This window comes from Ceratotherium simum, chromosome 6 (genome assembly GCF_057802395.1).
Source record: "Ceratotherium simum simum isolate JZ-2026a chromosome 6, ASM5780239v1, whole genome shotgun sequence".
NCBI classification, from domain to species: domain Eukaryota; kingdom Metazoa; phylum Chordata; class Mammalia; order Perissodactyla; family Rhinocerotidae; genus Ceratotherium; species Ceratotherium simum.
The window spans coordinates 90,736,248-90,764,209 of record NC_141905.1 but is presented as its reverse complement, the minus strand read 5'-3'; the positions used below and the strand labels follow the sequence as shown (position 1 = coordinate 90,764,209).

The 27,962-nt window shown below is 56.5% G+C and overlaps 2 protein-coding genes across 2 annotated transcripts; one reads left to right on the top strand and one right to left on the bottom strand.

The window, feature by feature from the left end:
* The first annotated feature begins 4,780 nt into the window (after nt 1–4,780).
* On the top strand, nt 4,781–15,105 carry CALY (calcyon neuron specific vesicular protein). The gene is made up of 6 exons (XM_004438852.3): nt 4,781–4,828; nt 11,607–11,761; nt 12,837–12,950; nt 13,680–13,793; nt 14,313–14,623; nt 14,973–15,105. Exons 2-5 carry the CDS (start codon nt 11,627–11,629, stop codon nt 14,598–14,600), a joined length of 651 nt encoding a protein of 216 aa, XP_004438909.1. The 5' UTR covers nt 4,781–4,828; nt 11,607–11,626; the 3' UTR covers nt 14,601–14,623; nt 14,973–15,105.
* An 11,362-nt stretch (nt 15,106–26,467) lies between these two features.
* On the bottom strand, nt 26,468–27,721 carry LOC147916938 (uncharacterized). Its single transcript, XM_087432907.1, has one exon. The coding sequence runs from the start codon at nt 27,719–27,721 to the stop codon at nt 26,468–26,470; it is 1,254 nt and encodes a 417-aa protein (XP_087289033.1).
* Between the last annotated feature and the right edge of the window lie 241 nt (nt 27,722–27,962).

Here is a 27,962-nt window from a genome sequence, read left to right as displayed (position 1 = left end):
GAAACCAATCTTCACAAACTACAGCGGTGAGAACACTCCTTCCATGAGGCCAGTATTACTTTGATTCCAAAGGCAGACAAAGACATTAAGAGGAGAAGAAAACTATAGGCTAATATTCCTCATGAACATTGACATGAAAATCCTTAATAAAATATTAGCTAAATCCAGCAACACATAAAGAGGAATTTATCCTAGGAATGCAAAGTAGGTTTAATACTCAAAAACTAAATGAAAGTATCATACTATATTGCTAGAAAGAAGGACAAAGACACACAACCATGATATGAGAAAATTCTTATATATTGAAGTATATGGGGAAGCCACTCTGGTTTGAACTTGATTTGGCCTGAATTTTATTTGAACCAAAGAAGCCTGACTTGTGGCCTGTCAAACATACATTGTACGTCTGCTTTGATCATGACCCTAAGGTAAAGAATGCACTCTTTTGAAGGTAAGAATTGATGCCACCCTTCTTGCAAGGCCAGCAGTCTTTGAAGATAAGTCTCCCTTCCCATGATACCAGGGTCATATTGACCTGCCATGTACGTGATAATCTGTAGCAAACAGCCCCTTGAATCCTTGAAGGAATGTACCCCTGTTACGCTTGTTCTATGTATCTTTGTTTTGAAATGGTATATAACTGTGCTAAAAATCGCTATTCTTTGGAGCACTTTTTCCCCTGGAAGTCTGCGACTCCTGGGCCATAGTCCTCACTTTGGCTCAAATAAAACTCCCTTCTTTTCTTTATTACAGAATGATTACTGACTATTTGCATTGACAATCATTTTAATAGAAACAGAAAGAGAATCTGACAAAATTCAATACCCATTTACAATAAAAACTTTCAACAAACTACGAATAGAAGGGAACTTCCTAAACCTGATAAAAAGGTATGTACAAAAAAACCTACAGCAAACATCATATTTAATAGTGAAAGACTGAGAGTTCTCTCCTTAAGATTAGGAATGAAAAGGATATCCACTCTCACCACTGCTGTTCAACATTGTACTGGAGATTCCAGCCAGTCCAACAAGGCAAGAAAAGAAAGAAAATGATGCTCAGATTGGAATGGAAAAGTAAAACTGTCTTAATTTGAAGGTGATATGATCCCATACTTGGAAAGTTCTAAGAAATCAAAAAGAAATTACTAGAACTAATAAATGAGTTGAGCAAGATCTCAGGATATAAGACAAACATACAAAAATCAGTTGTTTCTATATACTAGCAATGAACAATTTGAAATGAAATTAGGAAAAACATTTTCATACATAACAGCATTGAAAATAATAAAATACCTAGGAATAAATTTAACAAAAGAAGCACAAGACTTGTGCTGAGAAAAATTACACAAGATCTAAACAAATGGAGAGATAGTCCATGTTCAATGATCGGAAGACTCAATTTTGTTAAGATGGTAATTCTCCCAAAATTGACCTATACATTCAGTGCAATTCCTACCAAATTCCTATCAGGATTCTTTGTGGAAATCGACAAGCTGATCCTAAAATTTATACAAAATGAAAAGGACTCAGAAGAGCCAAAACAATTTTCTAAAAGAAGAACAAGATTGGAAGACACACGTTACCCCATTTCAAAACTTGCTATTAAGCCACAGTGATAAAAGATATGCCATAGGCATAAGGATGGAGACACAGATCAGCGAAATGGAATTAAGAGTCCAGAAATAAACCCACACATGTATGGATAACTCATTTTTGATAAAGATGTCAAGACAATTTGATATGGAAAGGTTAGTGTTTTCAACAAAAGGTGCTGAAATAATTGGATACCATACAAACACACAAGAAAAGGGCTTAGACCTATAACTTATATTGTACATGAACGTTAACTCAAAATGTGTCATAGACTTAAACGTAAAAGTTAAAATTATAAAACCTCTGGAAGAAAAACCTGAGAAAATTTTCATACCCTTTGGTTAGGTAAACAGTTCTTAAATACAACACCAAAACATAATACATAAGAGCCAGCCCTGATGGCCTAGCAGTTAAGTTCAGTGCGCTCCACTTCAGTGGCCTGGGTTTGGTTCCCGAGTGTGGAACTGTCAGTAGCCATGCTGTGGCAGCAGCTCACACAGAAGAACTAGATGGACCTACAACTATACACAACTATATACCAGGGCTTTGGGGGTGGGGGGGAAGAAAGGAAAAAAATAAAGCATGACACATAAAAAATTTTTTTGATACATTGGACTTAATTAAAATTACAAACTTTTGCACTTCAAAACACACCGCCAAGAAAGTGAAAAGACAAGTCACAGACTGGGAGAGATAATTTGAAAATCATATATCTTATAAAAGACTTGTATCGAGAATACATAAAGAGTTCTTATAACTGAATAATAAGAAGACAAAGAACTCAACTGAAAAATGTTCAGAACATTTGAACAGACATTTCACCAAAGATATGCAAGTGGCTAATAAACCCATAAAGAGATGCTTAGTTAGCATCATTAGTTATTAGGGATGCAGAGTCAAACCACAGTGAGTTATCATGACACATCTACTAGGTCAGCATTATGGGCAGAACTGTTTCCCCCCAGAACTCATATGTTGGCTTCCTAACCCCCCAGTATCTCAGAATGTGACTGTATTTGGAGATAAGATCTTTACAGAGATAATTAAGTTAAAATGAGGTCATATAGGTGGGCCCTAACCAATTCTGACTAGTGTCCTTACAAGAATAGGAGATTATTATACATGCAGAGGGACGACCATGTGAAGACAGAGGGAAAACACGGTGTCTACATGCCAAGGAGAGAGGCCTCAGAGCAAACCAACCCTGCCCACACCTTGATATCAGGCTTCTAGCCTTTGGAATTGTGAGGAAATAAATTCCTGTTGTTTAAGCCACCCAATCTGTGGTAGTTTGTCATGGCAGCCCTAACAGACTAACACAGATGGCTGTAATAAAAAAGATGACAAGAACCAGTGTTGATGAGAATGTCGAGAAACCAGAGCCCTCGTACATATTGCTGGTGGGAACGTAAAATGATGCAGCCACTTGGGAAAAAAGTGTAGCATTTTCTTAAAAAGTTAAATGTAAACTACCACCCAACCTAGCAATTCCACCCCTAGGTACCTACCCAAGAGAAATGAAAGCCTACGTCCACACAAATACTTGTACGAGAGTGTTCACAGCAACACTGTCAACAACAGACAAAACCAGAAACAGTCCAGATGCCCGTCAGTGGGTGAATGGATAAAACGGGGCATATCCACGCCATGGGACACTATTCAACAGCAAAGAATGAAATGTGTGTGAGGGGTGTGAGTGAGGTGTGCGTGTACACAAGGTGTATGTGTGTGTGAGGTGTGTGCATATGCAAGAGTTGTGCACCTATGTGGGTGTGCATGTGAGAGGTGTGTGTGCAAGATGCGTGAGGTGTGTGAGGGAGAGGTGCATGTGTATGGGAAGTGTATGCATATGTGAGGTGTGTGTGTGAGAGGTGTGTGTGTGTGTGTGAGGTGTATGCATATGTGAAGAGTTTGTGTTTGATGAGTGTATGTGTGAGGTGTGTGCTTGTATGTGAGGTGTATGCATATGTGAGGTGTAAGTGTGTGAGGTGTCTGAGAGAGTTGTTTGTATATGAGGTATATGCACATGTGAGGTGTATGCCTATGTGAGATGTATGTGCATGTGAGGGGGATGTATGTGAGGGGTGTGTGTGAGGTGTGTATCTGAGGGTGTGTGTGTGTGAGGTGTGTATATATGAGGCGTGTGTATGTGAAAGGTGTATGTATGTGACTGGTGTGTATGTGAGGGGTATGAGAGGTGGAGTGCGTGTGAGGCGTGTGTGTGTCGGGTGTGTATGTGAGGGATGTATGTGTAGGGGTGTGTGTGTGAGGTGCATGTATGTGAGGAGTGTGTATGTGAGGCATGTGTGTGTGAAGGGTGTGTATGTGAGGCATGTGTATGTTAGCGGTGTGTGTGTGAGGTGTATGCATATGTGAGGGTGTGTGCAAAGGGGTGTGCATGGGGGGTGTGTGAGGGGATGTGCGTGAGGGTGTGTGTGTGTGAGGAGTGTGTGTGTATGTGAGGGGTGTGAGAGGAGTGCGCGTGAGGTGTATGCATGTGTGAGGGATATGTATGTATGTGAGGGGTGTGCATGTGAGGTGTATGCGTATGTGAGGGGTGTGTGTAAGGGGGTGTGTGTGAGGAGTGTGTGTGTGAGGGCTGTGAGGGGTGTGTGTGTGAGGTGTATGCATGTGTGAGGGATGTGTGTGTATGTGAGGGTGTGAGGGGGTGTGCGTGTGAGGTGTATGCATGTGTGAGGGATATGTGTGTATGTGAGGGGTGTGCATGTGAGGTGTATGCGTATGTGAGGGTGTGTGTAAGGGTGTGTGTGTGAGGAGTGTGTGTGTGCATGTGAGGGTGTGAGGGTGTGTGTGTGAGGTGTATGCCTGAGGGTGTGTGTGAGGGTGTGTGTAAGGGGTGTGTGTGTGTGAGAGGATGTGTGCGTGTGTGTGAGGGTGTGTGTGTGTGTGTGAGGGTGTGAGTGTGAGGTGTATGGGCATGTGAGGGGTATGTGTAAGGGGCGTGTGTGTAAGGGATGTGTGTGCGTTTGTGAGGGGCGTGTGTGACGCTGCGGGGGCCCAGCCGAGGGGGGCACTGCGGGAGGGGCGGGGGCGGCAGCCGCAGCGCTCCCCTCCCCCGGCCGGCGTCTCCCGGCAACAGCAGCCTCGGTCTCGGCTCGGCCCCTCCCCCGCCCCGCCCCGGCGGCTGCGAAGCGTCTGGAACCGCATCCTTCCTCCGCATCCTCGTCCTGCGACCGCATCCTGCCGCAGCCGCAGCTGCCGGGGAGCCGCCTGTGAGCCATTTCCACCTTTCTCCTTGTGGAGCGGGGGCGCGGGGGCCGAGTGCGTGTGGCGGTGTGTGTGTGCGCGGCGGTGCGAGGTGCGTGTGCAAGGGGTGGCAGAGTGTATGGGGGGCACTGCGGCTGACCCTAAGGCGACCAGGCCGAGCCGGGGTCCTCCCTTGGCGTCTCTGCTGGCCGGAGCGGAGGTGTTGCCCCCAGGTCTCCGGGACGATCGGGGGCCTCCGCTGCCTGCACCTGCCCAAAGGACCATGGGTGTCCAGCCTTGCGCAGACCCGACGTGCTGCCCGATCCCCGGTCCTCGGCAGAGCGGGGCAGCTCCGGTGGGGGTGGGATTGCGGGACATCACCCCCCCTCCCTAACTGCAGCCCCCTCCCCGTAAGCCGGCTCCACCCCTGCAGGTCTGAGAGAGCCAAGGGAGCTGGGCGTCCCGAGGAGGGGAGGGGGCGCGGGGGCGGGGTAGTGAGGGGAGAAGAGGGGAGGCAGAAGGGGCATCAGACGGACCAGAGCACCGAGACGCGCTGCCGGCACCGGGAGGGGGCGGTGGCCGAGGTGGGGCGGCTGCGTGGCTGGCGGGAGGTGGCCAGGAGGCCGGGAGAGGGGCATTTCTCCAGAACCACCTGCCGCAGGCTCTAGACGCGGGCCACAGGTGGCTGGTACGTGGGAAGCGAGCAGCCCTGCGCCAGCCCCCACCCGCCCCCCTCCCCGGGCCTCTCAGGGCTGGACTGGTGGCGCCCGTATCCAGCTGCCCTTCAAAAAGGAGCCGAACCAAAGACCGGCCTGCAGGGTGAGGGGCGGGAGCGGGCCTGGGTGGGGGCTGCGGCGGAGGTGGGCGGGGGGGGGGGGTCTGCTGGGTTTCAGCAAAGCGCGCAGTCCCCCCGCGCTCCGCAGTCACACGCACGCCCGATGCGCGCAGGACGCTTGTGCCCGCACAAGCCCGCACCTCTCGGCGTGACGCAGCATCCCAGGTTGGGGGTGTGTGTGACAGCGAGTCTGTAATGTGACCTGCAGCGGAGCTTCCGTGGGCTTTCAGCTGAGTGTCCGGCGCCCCCGTCCGTCCATATGTCCATCCATCCGTCCGTCCGTCCGTCCGTCCATCCATTCATCCATTCATCCTTCCGTCCATTCATCCATCCGTCCGTCTATCCATCCGTCCGTCTATCCATCCATCCGTCCGTCGGTCCATCCATCCATTCATCTGCACAGCCTCGCCGCTCATCCTGTGCCCCCTCCCCAAGCCTCGGAGAGGAGACGTGCACCGCCCCCCGATCCCAGGGGTTGAACGGGTCCTGGGGAGCAGGTGACCGGCTGGAGAGGACACAATTAACAGCGCAGGGTGGAGGGAGGGGGGCTGGTGGGGGGAGTGGGGACGCCCCTCCCCACCCCTCCCCCCATTCCACTAGCTCTGTTTCTGTCGTGTGAAGAACCCAGCCAGCCTCTCCAGCGGGTCCGCAGGACTCAGCCAGGGTCAGGAATGTTCTGGAGGAGGGGTCACAAGTGCAGCCCAGCCCCTCCTCCAGCATTCTGCCTGGAACCAGACGCAGAGGGTCCAGAGGGCCCCAAAAGGCTCCTTTTCTTCGTGGAGACGTGTCATCTCTGGCCCATCTCCATTGCCATGGAAACCTGTGATGATGTAACACGGACGTCATGCCGCGACAGAGGACTTGGAGACAGAGGACTTGGAGCTTACGTTTGGCTCAGAGGGGACCCCAGAGGCGGAGCTCCGTATCGAGAGGGGCCTCCTGCGGAGGGGAGCAGGGAGACCCCGGCACTGACCCTCCAGCGGACATGGCCACCAACCTGAGACTGACTGCGCTGCGCCCCCCTCCCGTCTGCTTTCCCCTCTGTAAGCCACAGGCTGGGTTTGTGAGCCGCGGGGCGTCCGCTCGGTGAAGGCCCAGCCCCTCCCCCGGATGGCACACCCCTCCCGCCCCCGCCAAGCTCCCCTCCAGCCCCAGGCACTTGCCGCCCCCTCCCGCCCCCAGCCCCTTCTCTGCAGTCTCGGTGGGTCAGTCCCTCCGCCGCCCCCTCCTGCTCTGATGAGCTCTCCAGTCTTCACGGTGCCGGATCCCCGACCTCTTTACATCGGTATTCGGATGGGTCCCCTCCGTCTCCGCCTCACCGAGTGCGGACGTCGTCTGCACGGTCCGCCTGAAGAATGACTGACCGATTGCCCGCTCGCCTCGGGCAGGTGCCGAGGTGCCCGCGCGTCCTCCCCAGGCTGAGCCCTTGCAGGACCCCGACCCACCTCAGGAGGATCTCCCAGCCTGGGGGGTTGCAGTGGGGGGCGCTTTGCTGGTCTATAAGGGCCCGGGCCAGGTGCGGGCATCCAAGGAAGGGCCAGGTTCAGGGCCCTAAGAGGACCCTCCACCCGGAGCCCCTGGGGAGTCCACAGTGCCGGCGGCTTCCTGCCCAACCCACAGTGGCCGTCCTGGCCACCCATCCAGCACACTCTCCACAGCCGTGGCCTGCCCGCCCAGTGCCTTCCACAGTCTATCCTGCACATCCGTCAGCCGCTGGGCAGAAGCCTACATCTTCGTCCGTGCGTCCGTCCGTCCCACCCCTCCCCCAGCCTCCCACACCCGGAACCCACAGTAGGGCCTGGCTGCTGGTGTGTGAGAGAGCGGTGACCTGCGGGCCTGGTGGGCACCAGTGCTGGTGTGGCCATTACGGGGAGAGATGTTTGGGGATGGTGAGGTCACCCTAGGAGAGAAGTTTGGGGTTCAGAGGCACCACAGTCTTTGCAGGGTGGGTACAGGCCGTAGTGAGGGAGGGGCCACACTCAGAGGCCAGGACAAGAAGCCCAGGCCCTGGAGCTCTGCCCTTCACCCCAGAGTGGTCCTCACAAGGAAGGGGCACAGAGACAGCCAGGGCACAGCTGCCCAGCCACTGACCCTCTCTGTTCGGCACAACGTCGGGGTCCAGTCCTGTGGGAGGGCATGGGGTGGCTGTGCCTCTGCCACCAGCCTGCTGTCCTTCCGTTGTTGGTTTCGTTTGTTTTTAACCTTTTTTTGTTGTGAAATGTAAGGAATGTTCAGAAGAGGACATGAAACAAACAGGCAGCCTAGTGATATGCCACAGGGGAACGCCAGGCTTCCACCATCCAGGCGAAGACTGGAAACCGCATCCCGCCCCGAAGCCGCTCCCCTCCCCCAAGGGCGCCGCCACCCAGACTCGAACCTTGGCCTGGACCAGAGGAGCGCACGTTCCTCTAGGCGAGATTGGTTCCTAAATGCGTGGATGGTGTTTGCTTGTTCTTGAACCTTCCTTTGTTCCTGGCTTCTTTCAGCCAATGTTGTTTTTGTGAGATTCGGGGCTGTTCCTGCTTGTAGCTAGAGTCCGTTCACTTCCGCTGCTGCGCCGGACTCAGGTAGAAATGCCCGACCGTTTACCTCGTCTACTCTGGATGACGTTCGGTGGTGTGTGCTTCTGCGGGAACAGTGCTGCTGTACACGTTCGTGCATGCCCGCCTTTCTGCTAGTGTCCACCCAGGAGCAGGGCTGGTCACAGGTTCACCATCAGTAGATAAAGCAAGTCGCCCCTCCCATGTGGCGTCTTTGCTCCCTGCGCCGTCCTGGGTTCTGGCGAGCTTCAGCATGTCTCCTCCTGCTGGCTATAGTTTGTCTTCCTCGAGGAGGAAGGTTCCTAATGAGGGTTGAGCACTTTGTCAGTATTCATGGGCGTCTGAAATCCTCTCTGTCCACTTTTCCCTTGGGTTATCTGTCTTTTTCTTTACCAACTTGAGCTGTTCTTTGTGTGTTTTAGGTATCTGTCCTGTGTTGGCTTCCTTGGGCTGCTGTAACAATTACCACCACTGGGAGGCTTAAAACAACAGACGTTCATTCTCTCACAGCTCTGGGGGCCTGAAGTCAGAAATCAAGATATCCGAAGTGCCCTGCTCCCCTTGAGGCTCTGGGAGAGGCTCCTGCCTGCTCCTCCAGCTTCTGGGGGCTCCAGGTGCCCTGGGCTTGTGGCTGCATTGCTCCACTATCTGCCTCCATCTTCACATGGCCTCCTTCCTGTGTGTGTCTGTGTCCAAATCTCCTCCTTATGAGGACATGAGTCTTTGGGTCAGGGCCCACCCTAATCCAGTGCAACTTCATCTTGACTCGATGACATCTGCAAAGACCCTATTTCCAAATAACGTCTCGTTCACAGATACCAGGGGTTAGGACTTGGGCATATCTTGTTGTTGAACCCACAACAAGCCCCGAGTCATTTATGGGTCCAAATATCTTCTCCCAGTCTTGGTTTCTGTTTCCATTCTTTGAAGGCTATGTTTTGATGAGTAGAAGATCTTAATTTTAATGTAATCTTTTTATCAATGTTTCCTTTTATGGTTAGTGTTTATTTGTCATGTTGAAGAACTCTTTCCCTCCCTGAGACCAGGAAAATATTCTCCTGTGTTATCTTTAAGATGCTTTTCTAACTTTGGTTTATATACCTGGAGTAGATCTCTGTGTGGTGTGAGGTAGGGTTGGGTTCACCGTTTCCCACATTGACATCTGTTTATTGAAAGGTGGCCATCGCCCCGCTTTGCAGCAGCATCTCTCTCATAAACCCGTGGTCTGTGTGTGTAGGGTGTGACACATGGGTCTTTGTCTACCACAATCAATACCACACAACTTAATTTCCACTGCTGTGTAACAAGCTGGACCCCTCGTTCTTTTTCAGGATGTCATGTGTGTCCTTGTCTGCCTGCCTTCCATATAAAATTACAGTGCTTGTTAAGGTCACACAAAAAAATCCTGTTGGAATTTTGATTGGGATTTATTGATTCTACAGATACATTTGGGGGGGTCGTGATATTTTAAACATGGAACCTTCCAAAATCCATGACCACATCCTTCCTCATTTATGTAAGGAATTTAGGCCTTCTTTGGTCTCAGGCCTTCTTTGTTTTTAATGAGGTTTTTCACATGGAGGTCCTTCTCATCTCCTTAGAACTATTCTTGAGCATTTGATATTTCTGATATTGTTTAAATGGAATCTTTCAAAAAATCATTTTCTAATTTTTTGTCACCGATAGAAATATAATTGATTTGTGAATACCGTAAAAGCATCAACCTTGCTGAACTCACTTCTCAATGTTTATAATTTATCTGTAGATTCTTTTGGATTTTCCATACATAAAAGGTGTTTTGTCTGTGAATAATGAGCGTATTCCCTAACCTTGTCCAGGCCTTGTATCTCTTATTTCTTTTTCCTGCCCTACAGCTTGGCTAAGACCTCTAGCACCATGATTTATAGAACTGACCATAAAGGGCCTGTTTGTCTCCTTCCTGATCTTAAAGGCAGAGCTTTCACTGTTCACATTCAATAAGGTTTGCTGAAAGGATTTTTGTGGATAACCTTTATCAGATTAAGGAAGTCTCCTTCTGCCCTTAGCATGCTAATGCATTTTTAAAGTAGTCAACAAATATTGAATCTTATTACTTTTTTAGCTACTGTTGAAATTGATCAGATGACTTTTCTTCTTTATTCTGTTCATAAGGTGAAAATACTGATTGCTTTTCAGATGTTAAACTAAATTTCATTTCCAGAATACGCCCCACCTGCCGTGATGTGTGACCTTTTTGTATCTCGCTGGATCCTGTCTGCCTGCATTTCGTCTGGGGCCTCTGCCCTGATGCCTGTGGGTGGGGTGGCCTGCACCGTCCTCTCCCACGGTGTCCGTGCCAGGTTTGAGGTCGAGGTTACGTGGGCCTCACGAGCTGGAGTGTGTTCCCTTGTCCTTATGTTGGCAGAGTTTTGTGTGAAATTTGCGTTATTTCCTCCTTAAGCGATTGGTCGAGTGCAGTGGTGATGCTGGCTGGCCTGGAGCTCTGTCGGAGGGCTGTAACGACAGATTTAGCTTGTCGTTGGACTGAGGACCTTTCTTGCTTCTTGGGATCGACTGGAGGTGTTTTGCTTTTCTACTTCGGTTTGGAAGCTGTTTGCTGCTTTCCTTTTCCCTTAGCGGTCAGTCTAGAGGTGAAATGGCCTTGACCCCCCAGGGTTAGGGGAAGCCTCACCCTGCTACAGGCCACGGGGGCCCGTCCACATCCTCCATGTCCTCCACGTCCTCCCGACTCTGGCTCTGGTCGGATGTCCAGCTCTCCGGATGGTCTGGCCCCGCATGCACCCTCCCTGCTGTGTTCTGTGCAGCTGGCGTTTGGATCAACTCGTCGACGTCCTCTTTCTGTAGCTCGGTGACATCCTGCATGTCCAGTGGGGTTTCCAGATAAAACACAGGACGCTCAGTTACATTTGAATTTCAGATGGACGACAAATGACTTTTTAGTTTAAGTACGTTCTATATTGCGTATTACGTGGGACATACGTAAAAAACAGTCTGCATTGCTTCTCTGACTCAGAGTTAGCCGGCTGTCCTCTACTTTCATTGGCTAAGTCTGGCCACCCTACTCTCCAGGCCTCTGCCTGGGGTCATTTTCTGCTGACTGGAACAGCTGCCCTTGGAGCATGTCTAGAGCAGGTGGGCCGGTGGAAGAATCGGCCAGAGTTGTGTCTCTCGGTGGTCACTGGTCAGAGGCGCCATCCCCTGTGTGGCTGTGGGGCCTAGAGGGAGCCTAGGGGCAGGAAGGGCCGAGAAACCTGTGGCTGGACTCGCCCAGTTTGTCCTGGGGAGGTTGGTCTGGTTGCTCATGGCCCATCCTGGCTCTGGCATGAGGAGCATCAGGTCCAGCCCGGGACCTTCTTGCTCCACAGCCAGCTGGCGTAGACATCTGCTAGGTGGCCCGTGGGCAGTGACCCTGTGTCTGCCTCTGGACAGGACGAGGACCACCCTCCACCATGGTGAAGCTGGGCTGCACCTTCTCCGGGAAGCCGGGCAAAGACCCCGGGGACCAGGATGGGGTTACCACGGACAGCGTCCCTCTAATCAGCCCCCTGGACGTCAGCCAGCTCCAGCCACCATTCCCTGACCAGGTGAGGAGCCTGGGCCAGCTTGGGGTGCCCTCCGCCTGCCCTGGGAACAGAGAGGTGTGGGGGAGGTTTCCTTAGACGTGGCCTCCTCCGAGGTTCAGGAGAGCAAGTGGAAGAAGGGCCATGCTGAAACCCCAGTCAGCCACAAGCGATCCCTGTGACTCGGTCAGCTCCCTTGTCACCAGAGGCCACCCTCTCCTCATCTGTAAACGGGGTACACTGGCCACAGGCGACTGTGAGAATTCACCCGCTGCCTCGCAGACAGCGCCCAGCCCACGGTGCTGCCCAGTGGGGGCTCAGCAAACAAAAATTCCCACTCCCTCTGGGCCAGGCGCCCCGTCTAGGGTCAGGGCCTGAGAGGGGCCTCGGGGCAGGTGACATGGGGAGGGAGCTTTCAGAAGGAGCCTGTGAGAGCTCTACCTGATCCCCCCGGGGGCTCTGGAGTGTGCACAGCACCAAGCATAGTCCCCGTGGAGGTGAGGGGCGGCCCCCTGTCCCATGTCAGTCACCCACTGGCTGGGAACCAACCGTGGGGCAGGGGTACCTCCCAGGCACTGCCAGGTGTGCTGCTCCTGTTGGCTGAGGATCTGGGTGGGCTTTGGCTGCATCTACTACAGTTCTGGACCCGGTTCTAAAAGGACACCGTGGGAGGGCTCAGTCCTTTCCCCTTGGGAGCACACAGAGAGCACAGGACTGCACCTGCCTGTGCCCCATGTGGTAGGGCCTCAAGACTCGGGGAGCAGAGGAGAAGTCAGGGCAGACTTCCTGGAGGAGGGGGCCGAGCTTTGGAGCTGCTGAAGGGAAAGCTCCTGGCAGGGAGAGCTGGCACCCTCAACAGTTGAAGGCAGCCAGCAGACTGAGGGGCTCCATCCATGGTCTGGCCAGGCCTCAGGGCTGCCATGGCCGTGGCAGAATTGCAGCGGCCACCTTCCCTCAGCCTCAGCTTGTATTGACTGGAGCCCGGCCACTAGACAGTCCTGGCAGATGGTCAGCACCAACACCACTGCCGGGCAGCTGGCCCCGGCCCCTCCCCTCCCAGCCCTCCAGCTCAGGGTCCTCCTGGCTCATCTCTCCGCAGGTGGTCATCAAGACGCAGACGGAATACCAGCTGTCCTCCCCGGACCAGCCGAAGAAGTTCCCCGACCTGGAGGCCCAGAAGCTGACCTGCAGCCACCCGGAGGAAGGGCGCAGGGTAACAGAGCCCTTGGGTCCCGTGCCGCCTCAGTCCTACGGGGAGTCAGGGCAAGGGGAGGTGGACAGGCAGCGCAGGCCGAGGCACCCAGGCCCCGGGCCGGCGGGCGGGCCCTGCTCAGTCTCCTGCTCTCAGGGGGACTTGGACAGGGAGTCACCCCATTCACAGGCCGGGGTTGGGGTTGGTCTAGGCGGCTTGGGGGACTTGGGCCGGGCAGCCCCAGGTCAGGTGCCAACCTTCAGCGATGGCTGACCTGTGGCTGCCGAGCCCCCAGCCTTCCTCGCTGTGGAGCTGGGTGAGAGCAACAGCCAAGCAGAGGAGCCCCGGCCACGCCCGCTCCGTCTGGGCAGCACCGCGTGCCAGTGGTCATGTCTGTTCTTCAGTGATGCGTGGCTTTTCTGTATACTGTGGAAAGTCACTTTTCCTGCTGTGTATCTGGCAAATATTTTCCTGCATCTTTTTTTCAGATCTTAACTTGAGTAATGATGGCTTTTATCATTTGTAGTGTACTATTTCTAAAGCCTTTCATTTTTCAGTATAAAACCTGTCCCTTTGCCTGTGGTTTCTGAGAGGGACGCGCTCCTCCCACAGAGGCCTGGGATCCTGCGGCTGTGTGCGCGGCCTGGACCCTGAGGGCCTGCCCCGTGGCCTTGGTGCCATGCCCAGCCCCTGCAGCAGCTTCCCCCCACGCTGGGAACTGGGTTCTCCCCCTTTCTGTCCGCCCTGCAGCTGCCCACAGCGCGCATGATCGCCTTCGCCATGGCGCTCCTGGGCTGTGTCCTGATCATGTACAAGGCTATCTGGTACGACCAGTTCACCTGCCCGGACGGCTTCCTGCTTCGGGTAAGGCTGGCGAGCCTGGGTGGGAGTGGGGAGCGGGCAGCGGGTGGGGAGGGGTGGTCCAGGCCCTCCTGTGCTCTGGAGGCCTCCAGGCAGAGTGCCAGGGAGGGTCCCACGGGGTCTCCCTGTGGAAGCATGGGGGCAACGTGCCTCCCTCCCCCTGTCCCGGGCCACCTCCAGGGGCCACCAGGATGTTTCCTGCTCCTCTGGTGGCTTGAGATCCCCGAAGGAATAAACGTATTGGGGACACTGTCTGCAGTATTACCGAACTGCTCAAAAGCAGAAGGGACAGGGAGCCCCAGGGGTGCCCGCCCTTCCCGCGTGCGGCACAGGAACGTGGCTCCCTCGTTGTGGCAGATATCACTGGGCACTCACCCCTTTGCACATCTGAGCCCAGGGGCGCTCCAGCCCCCTCCCAGCCCGGGCTCCTCCCGCCCTCTCCACCCGCAGCGTCCCTCCTCCCCGTCCCCCCACCCTGCGCCCCTCCCACCTTGGCTGGCCCTGACCGGCCCCCTCCCGCAGCACAAGATCTGCACCCCGCTGACCCTGGAGATGTACTACACCGAGATGGACCCCGAGCGCCACCGCAGCATCCTGGCGGCCATCGGGGCCTACCCGCTGAGCCGCAAGCATGGCACAGAGCCGCCCTCGGCGTGGGGGGGCAGCTACCGTGCCGTCAAGGAGGCCCCCAAGGCGCCCACCCTGGCGGGCGCGGCGGCGGCCACCCAGCCCCCCGGGAAGCCCTCAGCGGCGGGAGAGGAGGCGGTGCAGAAGGCAGCGGGGAACGCACCATCCCCGGCCCCCCAGTGACGGGCTCCGCGCCCAAAGCCCGGGTAGGTGTGCCCCCTGTCCTCTCCTCCGAGCCGGGGACCCTCCTCCCTGCGCCTCGCGGGGGCGCCCACTCTGCTGGCCAGAGCCTTACCCGGGGCCGCTGTTCCTGCGCGCGGCCCCCGGGACCATGTCTGAACGCCGGGGCGGTGGAGGTGGGGGTAAGGGAGCGGGGGCCTGGAGGGAAGGGACGTGGGCGGGGCGGGCGATGGGGTCTGGCGGGTGTAGATGGGGGGTGGGGGGGGCGAGTGAACTGGCGGCGGGCGGGCTCGGGCTCACCGTCCTCCCGCGCAGGTGGGCAGTGGCGGTCGCACCCCCGCCCGCTCGCTCTCACCCTGGGCCCTGTCTTCGCAGCGCCCCGCCGGCCCCCGTGACCGCCTCGCCGCCCCCGCTGTGGCCGCGCCCCTGCTCCCGGCCCCCGCTGGCGCCCCCGTCTCGTGAGCCTCGCTCTGTCGCTTTCCTCTAAGTAAAGATTCACATCCACTGACGCCCGTCTCCTGAGCATCTTCGGTCCCACCGGCCTTCTTCCTGCTCCCCCGCCCCGCCCCCATATGTGGGTGAGGGCCCACATCGCCTCCCCCACTGCCCAGAGGGACCCCTGAAAGACCCCGGGAGCAGCGGCGGCCTCGGAGGGGCAGTGGGCTGGGCCCTGGGAGGCTGGGGCCACCGTGCAGGCGGGCTTGAGGGCCAGAGCCCCGTGGACAGGGCCTTATCTGGTACAGTGCCTTGCTAGAACATACTCACCCCCACCCAGGGGAGCCTCTGGGTCCTGGGGTCCATCCCTGACCTCTACCCAGTGCCATGCCCCACGTGTCCACCACGGGCCCCCCCCCGGGCTGGGCCTAGTTCCCATGCGCCTTCCCCGTCGCACTGGAGGATCTGAATGTCCTGGCTCTGGGCCGCGTCTGTCCTGCCCCCCAGCGGTGTCTCCCTGGGCATGACAGGCATGAGTGACTGAAGAAAGGAGCCAGAGCGTGGATCTGAGGGGCACCTGGGGTCTCCAGGGAGAGAGTGAGGGCCCCACGCTCCAGGAGCACCCCGTCTCCGTTTCCTTGGAGCTGGAGGGGAGGTGGGAGGTCTGGGGGCCCATGGACCCGGGAGCTATCAAGAGTCTTCTCACCCACCAGGGCAGCTCCCCCTGGGGGCTCACCTCTGGGAAACGCAGCCCACCCCATCTCCTCCTCTCCCTCTGGCCCTGGGAGGCCCCAGGTCTGCGCCCACCTGGATGGGTGCCCCGGGCCCCCACCCCCAGACCCTGTTTTCCTTCAATGGTTTCTATCCTGGGCCCAGACACCCTGCCTGGTGGAAGGTGAGCTCAGGCCTTGGCGCTAAGGGCTGGGTTTGAGGGGTGGTGACAGAGCCTGCAGAGCTCATGGGACCAGAGGACACAGCTCCAGGCAGGACAGGCCCGTGTTTCCCGTGCTGCTCCATGGAGAGTGACGGTGCCCACCAGTGTAGGTGGCTCACCACACGTGGGTCAGAGTCCCTGGGGAGCCTCCTTTGGCCCCAGGGCAGAGCCCCATGACTTGGACGAGAGCCCAAAGCCTCTCCACGGTGTCAGGGCCCTCTCTAGAGCTAGCATCAGTGAGTGCGACCTGGAGCTGGGCACTGGGGCCAGGCACTTCCCAGGGTCCTTGTTGGGGTCATGGGGCTGGTACTCAGACCCAGGGTGGGACCCTGACTGTCTAGCCTCCAGGCCTGGGGGGCAAGGTGGGGGTCTGGGAAGCTTCGGAATAGCAGGTGGTGCCCAGGAAGTGAATGAGACAGGTGTGCAAGGGGAGCCGTGGGCACACTGGGGGTGAGGTGGGGGGAGCAAAGGTGGGGGTTTCGGGGGAGGGTGGGGTGGAGTCAGGAAAGGCTCGGCCATGCACACTGTGCCCTTCATCGCTGGGCTTCCATTTGTCCATCTGTCCGTCCACCCATCCCTCAACTGATCACTCATTATCGATCATCTGTTTGCTTACTTATCTGTCATCTGTCTGTCTGTCTGTCGAGTGTGTCATCTCTCTATCATCTGAATAAAGTGTTTTCTGAGCTGTTGAGAGGAGTTGACTCCTCACCCTTAAAGTCCTCAGTGTGGATTTCCCAAGAACAAGGCATTTTCTTACATCACCTCCATGCAGTGATCAAAATCAGGAATGTAACTCTGAGACAATACTATTATCTAATCTTCAGACCTTATTAATATTTTGCCAATTGTCTCAATAATGTTCTTTTTAGCAAAAAGAAAAAAATCTGGCCTGGGATCCAGTCCAGGGCCCCGTTGCCTTCCCTCTTGACCCTCCTTCTGTCTGGGGCAGCTTGGTCTGTCTCTCGTGACCAGGACAGTTTTGAAGCACACTGGCCGGGTGTTTGCAGAGTGACCTTGACTGGGACTCGTGTGATGTGCTGTCTCTATCAGCTGGAGAGGATGCATGTGAGGATCTGCATCCCCAGGAGTGACACCAGGTCCTCCTCGGTGTCACAGGAGGGGCACGTGAGGTCTGCTTGTCCCTTACTGGTAACGGTAACTTGGATCACTTGACTAAGGTGGCTTCTGACGGGGTTTTTCCCTGTAAAGTTACCATTTTCCCTTGTAAATTAATACACGTTTTGTGGGAAGATGCTTTCAGACTATATAAATATCTTGTTCCTCACCAAACACCCCCCACCTGGTTTTAGCCTCCATTGATGGTTCTTGTCTGAATCAATAATACTGTGTTTCCCAAGTGGTGATTTTCTTTTTTTTTTTTTTTTGTGAGGAAGATTAGCCCTGAGCTAACATCTGTTGCTAGTCCTCCTCTTTTTGCTGAGGAAGATTGGCCCTGGGCTAACATCCGTGCTCATCTTCCTCTACTTTATATGGGATGCTGCCACAGCATGGCTTGATAAGCGGTGTGCAGGTCCGCACCTGGGATCCGAACCGGAGAACTTAACCACTGTGCCACTGAGCCAGCCCCAAGTGGTGCTTTTCTAAATTCATCATTTTTTCTACACTTACTAGTTGAGGTTCTATTAGTCGATTGTAAGGAAAAGCTTTCCCTTCTCTTCCTTTACTCATTGAGTCATTTATTTATACCATGTGACCCACGGATTCCTGTGTAACCCACTGGTTAAAACCCGTTACTACCATCATTTATTTCATGTCCACATTGTTCCACATCTGGCTGGTGGGAGTCGTCCTTTTGACACATCCGCTTCATCCTCTGAGGCCTTCCTAACCTTCGGGCACAAAGATGCTCCAGGCTCATCCTGCACTGCCGAGATCTGGTGCTGGCTGGGCCCTCTCAGTGGATGGTGCTGGGGTGGGAGGGGTGGGATATATCCACACATACTCCTCCTCTTGGTAAGTGTATATGTGCACGTACACACGTGTGCATGTGTGTGTAAGTACATGTACATATATAGAGTCCACATAAATCTATACACTGTATCCATACGATATCTACACACCATTTATACATACACATGAGTCTCCTTGAGTTCATAGTGAGTCTTCTAATTCCAATCTCAGACCTCAGGGTTTGTTCTTGTCGTCCCCCTTCCCACATGGACACCCTCCTTCTCCAACAGGGAGGAACCTAGTTCCTGTTACCTTCCACGTATTTATTTGCTTGGTCTTGGAAGACTCTGAAATTTGTTTAAGAACTGGTGACCCACACCACGACAGAACAAGCCGGAGGCTGGAGTTTGGTGTCTGTGTAGAGTTCTTTTCGTCTTTGACCTGAGACGATGGAGTCAAAGTGCTTTGTGCAAAAGCCGTTTGGGCTCATTCTTTTTTTCACATCAGCGTGCTTATGTCATTCCTTCGAAATATATGGAGTCGCTTATTACTGCTTACACTCCATTTTAGGGTCCTCCTCCCATTTTTGTGGATTCTCTTCTATTATTTTTTGGTACATAAAACATTAACATGGTTCCAAAAGGCAAAATCATACAAAGGTGTCTCAAAGAGGTCACCCCCCTCCCTCCCACCCCCCAAAGGATGTCAATCTTGCTAGTTTCTAGGTCAGCCTTCTGGGGTATCTTTTTGCAAAAATAAGCAGATGTATGTGCATTTTTTATTTCTCCTACTTCACATTTCTTGCTGAAGGGGGACTTTTTCCACACCAACCACCACCAATTCCCCAGCACCAGCTGGGTGTCCTACAGTTTGGTCCTGTTCTGACACTGACTACTCAGAGTCCAAGCAGACCCCACAGGTTAAGGCCTCAGTCCCGCAAGGCTGCTCCCGCCTCAGATGCCGTCACAAGGATCGGGGCCCTGGGCCCGCCCGCAGGACAAGGTGTGGGGGTGGGGGCTCAGAGCCTCGGTGGCCTCTCCTGGCCCACCCTCTCAGCACCAACCTGGAAGATCTCCAGACCTCCTCCCTCAAGTTTCTATAACCCAACGTGCAGCCCCCTCCCCACCCAGAGATCAGACTAATAATGCTCTGGTCTTTGTGGAGACCAGCCCTCCACCCAGGGTACCTAGGGGCCCCACCCTGAGTGGTCTCATCAGCATAAAGTCAGATGTGGTTATGAGAAACAAAACACACCTGTCCCTCAGGAAGTCCCCAGGGTTTTAGAAGCTCGAACAGGAACCCGGGACAGAGGCCCAATGTATTTTTTATTTCACCACATTCACTTAGCATACGCTGGGGGTCGTTCCGCATCCGTGCACAACGTGCTCGTGCTGGTGCAGACTCCCCTCTTTCGTTGTCACGGTTGCACAGCAGTCCTTGGCAGGTGGACCCTGTTCACTCACATCCACCCATCCCCACCACAGAGGGGCATTTATGTTGTTTGCAGTATTTTTGCGGTGCAAACAATGCTACACTGAATAATTTATGCATATGTATTTTTTATTGTTGGAGATTTATCTTTAAGGCAAATTCACAGCAATGGAATTGTTGGGTTAAAGTTTTTTAATTTATAAAATTATACAATTTGATAATTTATAATTATACATTTAAAACCATCTTTCTCAAGCTTTAAGACTCAATTAGAAGCTTATTTATAAATCTAGTAATTTTTGTGTTAGTGAATGTCTTCGCTTATTCCATAATTAACATTCTACTAACTTATACATGTGATATATTCAACCTTTCTAAACTTTTTAAGACATTTCACAAACGTGACAAGCTTGATTAATTTGATTCCCTAGGCATTTCAGACTCTAATCATATGTCGATAGATCTGATTCTCCTGAGCCCTTTGAACATCTAACGGCGCAGCCGACAACCCCGTCTAACAGACCCTCCATGAGTGTTTGTACACGGCTCACAGTCTAACATGACAGGAACGTTGTGAACTGAAATCCTCTCACACGTTCTAACATTAAAACCCAAGGTCGTCGAGGTAACATTTAAGACATTTCAAATTACAAGTCACGTGTGCTACGTCGTCTTAAGGCTTCAGAGCTTTCGGTAGCAACAATGTGAACGTACCGCCGGCAGGAGTCCTGGGTGAGCCTGACCCAGGGCAGCAGGAGCAGGGCTCCTCTCCCTCCCTCTCTGCCTGCGCGCCATCCCACCCGCGCCCCCTCAGGAGGGCAGGGACAGACTCACAGCAGAGGGTCGTGGGTGCCGGCCAGGGTCGGGCTGTGGGGTGGGCCTCGGGCTCTGCGTGCCCCTGCCAGGGGCCCGGCGCCTTTGTCAGAGTCAGGCTCCGGTTTGCAGACCAGGGTCTCACACATCCTCTGGGCGTCCTTTAAATTTTGTTCACGCCCAAATTTTACAGAAGCCTCTTCAAAAGCTTTCACAAGGAGGACGCCTTGGGGTGCAACCCCAGCCGGCTTCCTTCAGGCAGGCCGTTGTAGGAAGGATGCATCGTGGGCTGTAGGGGCCTGCCCCCACCCAGACCCGGCACCAGGTCAGCTGCCTCGACGCTGAGACGAGGCAGGCTGCTCACCTGTCGGTCTCGGCAGGAGAACCGAGCCTGGGCCCTCAGTTAGGGGCTGCCGTCACGCAGGGGACCGTGGCCTTTGTGGCCATCCTTCCACTGGACAGACAGTAGCAACGTGTCCGTCCTGCGTGAGTGACCCTCATTCCGGGGCTCAGCCGGGCTTGCACCGTGTGCACGGCCGGCACTGCTATGACACTTGTTCTCTGAAAACGCGTTTCCACGTGACTGAGGTGTTCAGAGCAATTTGAGCAGAACGTGAACTTTGCTCGGTCAGGCGTGATTTCCACTGTGAGAAACCCTAGGCTAACGCAGAGCACGGCACTAGGCTGGAGCACACACATGCACGCACGTGCCCACACACACCCACCAACCTGGTCAGCGGCCGCACACAGCTGGCTCCGGGCTACGACTTTCCCCACTTCCTCCCACCTCCTCCCACCTCTTCACAGGAACTCACAAGCACAGCCCCAGGTGCCCATGTCCTCGAGGTCGTTTCAAAGTTAAGTGCCCTCCCCCATGAGGCAAACACTCACTGACTAAGGACCAGGCCTGGGGACACAAGGATAACATTCTGCAGGTGGGAGACCCCTACTCAAGTGGGTCATCACAGCCCCTCACCATGCTACCAACCCAGACAGTGAGACACGTCACCAGGCCAGTCCCAGTCCCAGGAACATGGAGCACCTTCTCCCTGCCAGGCACCCGTCTGGAGCCTCAGGGAAGAGAGCTGAGCCTGGGGATCCAACACCAGACACGGTGCTGTGTGAGGTGTCAAGAGGGAGACCCAAGAGCCAGCCCTGATGGCCTAGCAGTTAAAGTTCAGTGCACTCCACTTCGGCGGCCCAGGTTCAGTTCCCAGTCGCCGAACCACACCACCTGTCGTCAGAGGCCATGCTGTGGTGGGGGCTCACACAGAAGAACTAGGAGGACCTACAACTATACACAACTATGTACTGGGGTTTTGGGGAGGAAAAAGGAAGAAAAAGGAGAAAGATTGGCAACGGATGTTAGCTTGGGGCAAAAAAAAAAAAAAAAAAAAAGAGGGAGACCCAGCTCATGGGTTGGCTCCAAGCTGTGTCTGGGCCACCTCACCCTAGGGCCTCTGAGAACTGCAGGTTCCTGTGTGACCCAGCAGAACAGCCTCCCGGGGTGATCCTGCACCGTGACCCACAGTGTGAGCCACAGTGTGAGCCTGAGGTGTGATCGCGAGGAGCTGCAGCTTGCAAAAGACAGTGGAACAGGGGAGCCAGGACACACACACTCTTCCCTCAGGCGTCCGAGGTTGTGGTGGCCCTTCCTGGGTCCCCTCTGCATGCATGTGCACACACACACAATGCACAGTCACATATATGCACGCACACGCAAACACACGTGTGCACACGTGTTCTCACTCTCCCTCCTCCCCAGACGTCCCTCCCCACATAGGCATCCACACGCACATTCGCCTGGGTGGAGACCCCTCCCCAGGGTGGGCAGTGGGTGGGGCCAGCAGACAGTGGCAGCTGTCCTGGGGTGTTGACGGGGGCTCCTTGAGCTGCAGTGTGACCGGAGGTGTGTTTGAATGGACTCCCCTCAGAACCAGCCTCCAGAACCCAGCCGGTGGTATCCCCAGGTGCAGGGGTTCCTGCCGTTCAGCCAGGAGCCAGGCTCCGATGGGCGGGGAACCCAGGCCGGCAGACGAGATTCAGCCACAGGGGGCTGCACGGTCTCTTGGTGCCAGACCCCAGAAACTCAACTTCCTGGTCTGTGAGGGACCCTCTCACAAAGGTGGCTTAACTCACTCTGGAGCAAGGCTCCCGATGCCTCTCGTCACCCAGGCTCAGCCAGAAGTGCCACCGTCCACTGGCTCCCTGGGTGTCGTCTGCTGAGAGACACCCTGTCGAGGGTCCTCACAGCCCCCGTCATCGCACCTGGCCCCTCGCAGCAACAGGCAACTGTCTCCTTGGCCAAAATGGCCTCAGCCACTTCCGGACCCCCAGAGCCTGTGGGAACACTTCTCAGCGAGGAGGCTAGGACCCGCCCTCACGCTCAGTTCCCAGCTGGGCCTCCCTGCAGCCCCGCCCAGGTCTGTAGGGTGGTTCTCATCTGTAGGGTGGACCTCTGAGGAGACCACTCTGGCTCAGGGCCTCAGACCCAATGCCCAGGCCACCCAGGGCAGGCTCAGGACAGCATTCTGCTGACCTGTGGCAGGGGATCGTGGTGAGAGCAGCTCTGGCCCAACCCCACTGTCCACAGTGAGGCTCACCTGACCCACAGAGCAGAGCCCAGCCAGGTGGAGGTCAGTGGAGGGGCCTAGGGCCCTGGGGGCATCCGGTGACCGGCAGCCTTGTGAGGGGCTCCCAGGGCTAGTTAGAACCTCAGCCCCTCCCTGGGGTCCACAGGCCCCAGCCTGCCTGAGGTCACCCTGCTGAGGACCAGCCCAGGACAGACCAGAGCCGCTTCCCAGGGCGCTTGCGGGAGGTGGAGCTCCCACGGGAGGCTCCTTCCTCACCTGCCCAGGGCGGTGCATCTTGGGGCTCTGCTGGCTCTGGTATGGAGGGCCTGGCTTGGGGCAGACAGTGGAGGTCGGCTCGCCGTGGCTTCTCCCCACACCCCCCTGAAGGCTGCTGCTCCTGGGTGTGGCAGGTATGCCTGGGAGTGGGGACTCCAGCAGCCTGAGGACAGAGCCCCATAAGACCCCCAACTACGGACCCTTGGTGCAGGCCACGAGGCCGTGGGGTCAGGGCAGGCACTGTGACTCGGGGCAGCCCTGTGTCCAGGCTGCTGGGAGGTGGGCTGGCTCCCGGCGTTCTGGAGCCACAGGCCTGGGTCACACAGCCCCTGGGAGGGTGCTTGGGGCCCTAGAGACTCTCACTCCGGACACTGCTCCTCGGCTGGCACTCTGCGGGTACCACCCTTTGAGGTCTAGCGTCCCCCACGGCCTGAGGCTGCCCAGCCCCAGCAGGAGGATCTGTGCAGGAACGGGGTGGGGGCGACCAGACGCCGTGTAGGGAGCTGGAGAAGGGGCTGGCCGAGGCGGGGGCTCTGGGCTGGAGGGACAAGGGCCCCACAGACATGGCCTCCTTGGCGTCCCGTCCTGGCACAAGATGAAAGAGGCTCGGGTTTCCGTGGAAGATCAACTGTCCCGTAAAATGGCTCATTTAAACGTCTTCCCTTTGTTGTGTGCACAAATGTGCTACTTCGTGACTTAAAAAATCTCAGCCTTCTGAAGTGACAGATTTGTCACCTCCTTTTTGTCTATCCACCCATCCCCCGGCTGCATGGCACAGTGCACTGGAGCAGGAATGCCACTGTTATCACACGGCTTCCTGAGGGGCCTCGGGGCCGAGTGTGTGCGCATGTGCACACAGCTAGGCCCCAGCCCCCAGACCCCGGGCACTGTCTCCAGGCCTCCCAGTGCTGCAGCCAGGAGTCTGCTCCCGAAAAGCCTGGCCCGTTGCCCAGCTCTGCACCAGGGGCTCCTGCGCTCTCCGGCACGGCCGCACTCTGAGCACTGCGTGGACTCTGGGCCGGGGCAGGTGTGGCCGGCGTGGCCCGGAGTCGGCCTAGCTGTGCTTGTGGGCGCCACCTGTGTCGTCTGTGAGCTTGGCCCTGGCCCAGGCTGGGTGTGGGTGGGCCCGTTGGTGTCCTCGCCCCGCAGCGCGACCTTCGCCAGGGATGGAGGACCCAGCGGAGTCCAAGGGGGCCCTGGAAGGCAGCAGGAGCCCCCACTGCTCCTGTGAGGCTCCCTCTCCATGTGGGGCCCAGACTGTGCCCCCTACTTTGGACATCTCAGAGACCAGGTTGGGACCCCTTGGGGTGGGTCCTGGTGCCAAGCACTGCCCCCAAGAAAGTTCTGGCACAGGAAGCCACCCAGCAAGCCCCAGGGCTCACGGATGCTCCCCCACTTGGCAGCGTCCACCTCCTGGCCATGCTGGTTAAATGTGCAGGGGAGCAAGGCCCCATCGGCCACAGGAGAGCACCGTGTCAGGACCCATCATGGGGGGCCCTGCGGGTCCGGGCTCCTCCCTGAGCCCTGCACTCCCACGTGGCACTGTGCTCACACTGTCCCCTGCCCAGAGCCCCCTTCTCTGCATCTCACACCCCTGCCTGCTGGTCAGTCTCCTCCAAGGGGGATCCTCCTATGCGTGCCTGGCCCCAGGACGGAGGTGGCCGGTCCTGCCTCTGCGCCAGCCTCCAGCAGGCCGACGTGTGGCTCTGTTCAGTGAACACTTGCTAAGTGGGGTGCAGGGCGCCCGACGGGGAGCCACGGCTCAGCGACAGACCACGAGAGGAATGGAAGTGGAGCAGTCTGTGCACGTGAGTCCTGGAGGAAGAACACGCCGCGCCTCGGGAGGCAGCAGGGGGTCAAGGCAGGGTGCAGACAGAGGCCGGACGCAGCACACGCCTGGACCAGGTTGGGGCGGAGAGCTTCGGGCTCCCGGGCTAGGGCCAGAATGGTCAATTCAAACCAAAAGAGCGGGTATGGTGAGCTCCACAGGGTCTTATCTAAGGGGCACAAGGAGAAGGTCCTGGGAGGGGGACTGTTGCTCACAAGGGCTGTTGAGGAAGTCACATCAGGAACTTAGATTCGCTGTGACTCTGCAGCTGCTATCTCTGGCTGCGCCTGCGGGCAGGGAGGCGGGGCAGTTGGTCAGTTTAAGGCCCCTGCAGGCTTGGCCACACAAAATGGATGCAGGGCAGCAAGACCACAGAAGCTGAGCTAAACTCTCGCCAGCGCAGCCCCTGGCCGAGGGCCCGAGGGCTCCCCGAGGTTCAGGGAGCATCTGCAGCACAGACCTCAAATCCGGCAGAAGGTCCTCTGCCCACTGCACGTTTACAGACAGGTTAACTGAGGCTCCTGGAAGCGCCCTGGGGCCACTCCTCACCTCCAGGGTCCTGCCCTGGTGCTTGAGGCCAGAGCCGAGGGGATCCCTGGGGATCCCGGCTGGAGCTCACTGGGCACGGGCGCGAGGTGCAGGGGTCTCACTGCCCCAGCGGACAGAGGGCTGCAGGGCCATGCATCTCAGCCAGGACGCTCACTCTTGCTCTCTCGCTCTCGGCGACAGCTCAGCCTTGCGCTGCTCCCTGCTGTGTCCCCAGCATCCAGGACCAGTCCACGTCCACGCCCCGCAGATGCCCCTCTGTCCTGAGCAGCATCAGCAGAAGCGCCAGCAGCACCAGGAGAGGCACTGACACGGAGCTGAGAGAGGAGCCAGAGGACGCCTCACCGCCAGGCTCCCGGAGGCAGCACTGCAGCCCCAGGCGCACCCTCCAGCATGGGCCGGCTGGAGACAGCTGCGGTCTCCATTTCAGGACCCAGGGCAAGGGCGGGAGTGGGGGTGGCGAGCAGACAAGGCGCACCCAGTCCGCAGTCGGCCGCGTGCAGACCCAGGTCTGAAGGGGTGTCCACGCTGAGGACAAACGCAGGCCTCCCCACTTCCAGCCAAGGATGGTTGAGGCTGGTACCCTGCAGCCTCTCAACGTGGACAGTGGAAGCATGGTGAACGTGTGTGTGTCCACGCCCAGAAGGCTGAGGGTGAATGGCCCAAGTCCCTCAGGGCTGACCTGGTCTCCCCGGCTCGGTGTCCCAGCATGAGGGGCAGAGGCCTGGGGGAGCTGCCCAGAGAGGGGGTTCTGCCCTGGTCCCCTGGTCACTAACTGGCCATCCAGAGAGGAGCAGTGACTGTCCCCTCCCAAGGGGTGGGCCGGTTCCTAAGGGGACCTGAGGGGTCCCGAGTTGAGCCCACTGCTTTCCCCAGCCTGCTCTCAGGTAGTTTGACCAAAGTCCCCCTCCCCAACCTGTCAGATTGGAGCAGGACACTAGTCCTGGTGGGACTAGCACCGACCGGTAGTCACCTCTGCCCTCAGAGCAGGCCGTGGGGTCCTCCGGGTGGTGCAGGGGCCAAGGGCCACTCCACTTGGCACAGCTAACAGAGGTGAGAGGCCCGTGCAATGTCCGCAGGGCCAGCCGAGGGGCAAGTGGACATCCAACCCCTGCCACAGTCACACGGGGTTGACCCCGAGCCCCCTGCGTTTCTTCAGCTGCAGAGACACAAACTGGCAGAAGCAGAGGCCCAGCTCCTGGTGGCCCCGCACGCCCGGGGCGCCCTCGTCCTCGCAGGGGGGGAAGTGTGCGTGGGCAAGGCAGCAGGCGTAGCTGGAGGAGAACTGTAGCAGGGCCTCCTGGAACAGGGCCTCGCCCTCAGGCGCCTGTAAGAAGACCTGCCTGCAGTCCCCCAGCAGCACGTACACGAAGTGCAGCTTGTTGAGGGTCTCGCAGCCCATCAGCACGGAGTGGTGCGCCAGCAGGAGGTTGGCTTCCCCCACTCTGAGGACCACCTCCCGCATCTTCCTCTTAGAAAACCTTCTGAACCAGCACAGGGTGCTGACTGCCAGGACCAAGAGGAGGGGGCAGAAAAATATATTGGCGGCGATTACGAGGAACCGCTGAGCTGGGAGTCGTTCAAGGAGCCCCAAAAGCACAGGGAGCAAAATCGACAACAAGGAGAGAAAGATCAGGAGGATGCCGAGCGTGACTCTGCAGCCCACGTACCGGAGGCAGGACCTGGGGGACTGCACCCCGTTCAGGATGCCCACAGCACGCCTGTACACCTCGGGGTCCTCCAGGACCTCCTTCAGGGGGTCCGGAACACTCAGGGTGCTGAAGGTCCCCACCTTCCACGAGGGCAGGCTGTCCCTGTTGATGCAGTTCAGGGTCAGCAGGGTCTTGCCACTGTAGAGGGAGGAGGCGGGGCGCAGGGCCGGCGGGGAGCGCGACACGTGTTGGTTGGGCGTGCACAGGAGCTGCACCAGCTTGCTGTAGAATCGGCTGTCTGTGGCCTCCAGGTACGTCAGGTGGCTGAGGTGCAGCGGGACCCGGCAGGGCCTCAGCAGGATGGGGATGACTGGCTTCCTCTCCAGGCAGGAGCCAAAGAGCGACAGGTCAGCCTCCAGGAGGCACCATCTGCTCTGCACAAAATCCTGGCTCAGCACCAGCAGCACCTTCTGGCTCTGGTGGATGCACTCCGCCATGTTCTCCAGGACGTTTCTGCCCGGGGTGAAGTCCCGCTCGTGCAGGCAGACCCTCAGCCCCGCGTGGTCCGCTTCCAGGCGGCTGATGAGCCCGTGGGTCCACGTGGCGTCCACGCTGCTGTAACTCACAAACAGGTGGAACTTCTCACTTGGCCTCAGTGGAGGGATGGTCGGAGCCTCGCCCTCCTCCCCAGGACAGGAAGCCGTGGGCACTGTCCCCGGCATCTGCCTCAGGCTGCAAGAGATCAGGATGGACAGACTGACTATGCAGACGGACAAGGGCAGACAATTGATAAAGATGGAAGCAGGTCCACAACCTGCAGTAACCAGCCCAGGAAAGTACCCCTGCAGCAACCGCCCAAACCCCCAGGACACGATCAGTGACCACCAGCTTCCCTGGTTACTACTCAGGACCCACCCAAGGAAGTCAAAATGCTCCCCTAACCAATCATGATGATGCCCTGCT